We start from the raw sequence: 4472 nt of genomic DNA, 5'->3' as shown, positions 1-4472 counted from the left end.
CCTCCAACCCCCCACCGCTCAGGCGACAGAGCGCGCTTGATCCATCTCGTGACATCCGCCTGCCGCCGTCTGGCGCTGCACAAATGCGACCCGTTTCAGGTGGGAACGTCGTGTCGCTCAAACATTCCCACAAACACACACCCGCGCGCACACACACACACGCCCACGCATATACCGACGTCAAATTGTCAAGACAGAGAGCCGGAGCTGCGCGGCGGCGGAGTGAGGGCCATGCGGTGGTGTACTCGGAGCGCCCCGTCAACCTGGAGTGTGGGCGTACCAGGCGTTCCTGCCCCACTGGGCCAACAACCCCGCCCGCCCCGCCCTGCCACGCCCCCGACATGCACACCTACTGCATCGCCTCGCCGCCCCTTGCTTCCTCTCCGCAACCACTCTCCCAGGAGCCTCTACATCCGCAGCCACTCGGAAGTAATCGTGATCCGGTGGCGCAGGGTGGGGCGGGGCGGGATGCGGTGCGGTGCGGTGGGGCAGTGCGCCGCCCTGAGTACTCCCCCGCCCCTCGGGCCGGGGTGGTGGGGCCGTGCGGTCCGGGCTGGGCTGGCCTTTGATGGTCTGGTCACTGCGAGCGTCCCTCTCCGTAAGTAACTTATCGGCGGGGGCAGCTGCTGGGCTGGCCTCGCCGCAAACACTATTTCGACAGAAAATCAGGGGCCGCCAGCTGCTGGCAGGGGGGAGAGAGAAAACATGTTGATAGACAAGTATTTCTACTTCATATTTCTCCTCTTCGAGCCCTTTTATTACTTTTTCAGCGAAAGGGTGCACTTTTGGTTGAGGGGCGTTGCAAGTCATGTGTAGGCGTTAGGGAGGGTAGGGGCCCCTGTCGGGGGTAGGCCCAGGAATGCTGCCCATGAGTGGCCCTTGTTCCCCCCTGGTGCGGGAGGCAGGCAGGGGAGATTCCGCCCTTCCTCACCCCCCCTCCCCCTTCCCCCTGGTTTGCAGAAGTCGGAAAATTGCCCTCCAAACTGAAATCACCATTATTGTTTTTTTTGGGGGGGGGGATAAATTTAAAAGTTAGACAAAACAGGGTGGTCCGCAATCGCCTTTCTTTCTTCTCGGGGTTCTCGGGACGGGTTGCATACTCGCACGGTGCCGTAAGGCCCCTCTGTGAGCGATGATAGGCAAGCCCGCCAGCACGCCTGCATTCGGTACAACATAACCGGTAAAAAGAACGGCGCAGACGCAGACGGACCACGTTGTACAGATGTATTTCCATTTGTCTATGTAATTGTTCCCAAATTTACACATTTTATCACTGAGCTAATCACACCTTCCGGGACCATCCTTCGCCCCAGCTCAGTGATCGTTGTCATGTGTACTGTACGTGTGCATTTTGAAACAATTACAAGGACAAACGGAAATGCAACTATACTGCCCAATTTTTAAACTGCCCCACTTTACGGCCAGAAAGGGAAAACAACAACAAAACAAAGTTAAGGCAACTAGTGCGCGTGCCGCTGTTTGATCTCCGTTCAGACGTCCCCTCCGAGGTCCCCTCCCACCCGTCGACACACTGTTGCTGATAATGAAGCGATGGCCGCTATGGCTGCGTCTGGTGGGCGCGATACACGCGTCCCGGACCCGGCCCGGACCCGACCCTGCCGCTGTCGGCTGACGGCGCGTTCCGACTAACCGCGCCGCGCCACACCGGCTTCCACCACACCACACAGCACAGCATTTTATTGTTAGAGGTGTCTGGTGGCTGGAGCCCCTTCGCATGGAGACGCTGCCACACCGACCGTGAGTCGTGTCACATTTGTCCTAGATTCCCGTTCCATTCGTTATAACATGGCTTACACTGTCATTTCTATGGCGACATAATTGTGACCATACTGGGTGACACTCCCTTTCATGCAACCAGAAAAATAGTTTCTTGATTCAACTGCAGGCTGACACAAGATGAAATTCACCATTGAAACAAGGCAATATTGTCTTTGGAATAAGATTTTTCTCTCCTTCAACAGAAAATATCAGCTTATTTCAAGAGTAAATTTGGTCTTGTGTCAGCGTGCAGCGTGCACTTGAAACAAGGAAAAATTGACTAGAAACAAGAAACAGTTTTTCTGCAAACTTTGGTGATTTCTGAGATGTTACTTATCGTAGATTGATACTCTGTCCCGCTCTGGGTCCCGCTTCTTGTTTGAATTGGGTAAGTCATTGAGATAGATTCCGCGTTTTTTTTTTTTGCACGGCGGCGCGGAGCTGTGTCGTGGTCACTAGTAGGACTGTGGGCTCGCAACCCGTTGGTACCCGGACCTACTGTGCAACGACGTATCGGTGGGCCATCTGGTATCTCCCCTTCATTCTTCCTCTCTCCCTCCCTCATACACACTCTGCAGGAGCAAGCGCAGAGAGGCTCTCTCCGCGAGGGTCTCGCCTCGCCTGCGGCCGAAAGGCTGTGCGCAGATTTCATTTTGGGTCACTTCGATCACTCACGGCACGGCCCTCAAATAATTGAGTCATACGATTTAAGTGCACTTGCCACCATGGTGGCAGTGGAAGGGCTATCGACTGGTGAAAGTTACCCGACAAGGAACAATATTAATTTTGCATGCAACCAGAAAAATCGTTTCTTGTTTCAAGTGCACGCTGACACAAGATCAAATTCACTCTTAAAACAAGCTGATATTTTCTTTCGAATGAGAGAAAAATCTTATTCCAAAGACAAAATTGCCTTATTGTTTCAATAGTATATTTCATCTTGTGTCAGCTTGCACACTCTAAATCTTTTACAAAGATTTTTTTCGTATAATGCAAAGAATTGTGAGCAACCGTAATATACAGGAAATTTCCTTGTATTACATGAAATTTCCCTATATTACACAAAAGTTTTCTTTGTATTACAAAGAAAATTTGTCTTTATATTACGGTTGCACAAAATTCTTTGTAATACAAGAATTTGCTTTGTAAGGACTTAAGAGTGCACTTGAATCAAGAAACTATGTTTCTGGGTGTGTGCCTATCCTAATATACCCATTATTTGTAGAACTTATTGATATCAGGTCAGACAAAAGTCGACGAGTAGCGTGTGGACGAGGAAGAGGAGCCCGGTCGGTCGCCTCGCGCCGCGCCGCCGGTCCAACGAGCCGGAACAGGCCGGTGCACACGGCGGGCGCAGCGAGGGCTGCACGGCTGCACGGTGGTTGCGCGGCGTTACGTGGGTGCGTGACGCAACGAAAGCGACGCCGCCGACGCTCCATCGCGACGCTCCTTGTAACGCGGCGACGGCGGTGCGGGTGAGACCGGCCCAGGCCGCGGAGGCCCCAGGCCCACAGATAGCGCCTTTGTTTCCGCCGCGACTCGGCCGCAATCTCGTCGATTAATTTCACCGCTATAAAAACGAGTGCGGGCGGGGCGGGGCGGGTTGGAGGCCGGTGGTGAAGTGGGCTGTCGCGAGCCGCGCGGAAAGGTTCCGCGTTCCAGCTGCCGCCTGCCGCGGCCACTACTTCTTGACGACCTTAGGCAGACGATAAGAGTGCCTCTCTGAGGGTGCCCGGCGGCGGCGCGGACGCGGTGCTCACTCGCGACCCGGGCCAGGGCCAGCCCGGCCCGCCGGCTGATAGTGCGGCGGTGTCCACCACACGCGGCCCAGGCCCGCGGGGCTCGCGGTCACCAAGGTGCTCTGGGGGTCAAAACGTATACACTTTTGTCCTGGAGGCGGGCGCGGGGGGCGCGGGCACGTGGCCGTCGTGGCCAGTGGGCGGGCGCGGGACGACCTTGGAAGCGCAGCTTGCTGACGGCCTACGACGGCAGCCTCACGGCGGCCCGCGAGTCCCGGAGTGAAAGCAGGCCGGCCCAGCTGGAGCGGCGGGCTGTGGGCTGCGTGCCGGCGAGCGGCGCGGCGGGGCGCGGGCCAGCCAACGGGTCTGGTGGGCACCGGCGGCCGCGGCGGCCCGGGCCCCGCTGCTCGGCTCAGCCGCCACGTCGGCGAGCGTCTGGGCCGTCTCGACTGAATACGTGGCTTTGCGGCTCGGACTGAACCGGTCGGGAGGTCGCAAGCGCCAGGATCCCGTTAGGGACTTGGTGTACCGTACCTGGAGTCGAACTTGGTGCCGTCGGCCAGGGTCCCAGTGTAGTGCATGGTGAGACTGTCGCCGTTCTTGGACTTGACGGAGCAGCCTTCGGGGACGGTCAGCATCTCGATCTTGAGGCCCTCGGGGGTCTCCTTGACCTCGCCGGCGAGCACGGCCGCTGACGCGGCGGCCAGGGCCAGCAGCAGGAGGGCTTTCCTGGGCAGGGACATGATGGCAGTGGTGCACCACACACGAGCGCGCGGGAGTGCGGGACGCAGCTGGGCCGACAGACGCGGGCCGACTGAAGTGACGGGCCGAGCCGGTGTGGGGCTAGGGGGCCGGGCTTGGGGCCGGGGGCCGCGGGACGCAACACGCCTGAGTGCTGACACTTGTTGGAGCCTCGCGGGGCCCTGCCATTGGCCCCTCCCGGGCTTTGCCCCG

At 57.9% G+C, this 4472-nt stretch overlaps 1 protein-coding gene across 1 annotated transcript in view; it reads right to left on the bottom strand.

Annotated features, from left to right (window-relative positions):
- Nucleotides 1–4412, bottom strand: part of LOC113203473 (FK506-binding protein 2) — a gene marked incomplete in the record, with an annotated part of 9573 nt that extends 5161 nt beyond the window's left edge. Inside the window, 1 exon segment of the mRNA XM_052263797.1 lies at nt 4053–4412. Coding sequence (XP_052119757.1) covers nt 4053–4261 — 209 coding nt within the window.
- Between the last annotated feature and the right edge of the window lie 60 nt (nt 4413–4472).

This window comes from Frankliniella occidentalis, unplaced genomic scaffold (genome assembly GCF_000697945.3).
Source record: "Frankliniella occidentalis isolate FOCC.00 unplaced genomic scaffold, Focc_3.1 Scaffold14, whole genome shotgun sequence".
Classification (NCBI taxonomy): Eukaryota; Metazoa; Arthropoda; class Insecta; order Thysanoptera; family Thripidae; genus Frankliniella; species Frankliniella occidentalis.
Note: the sequence above shows the minus strand (reverse complement) of the source record. Positions and strands in the feature narration are given on the sequence as shown.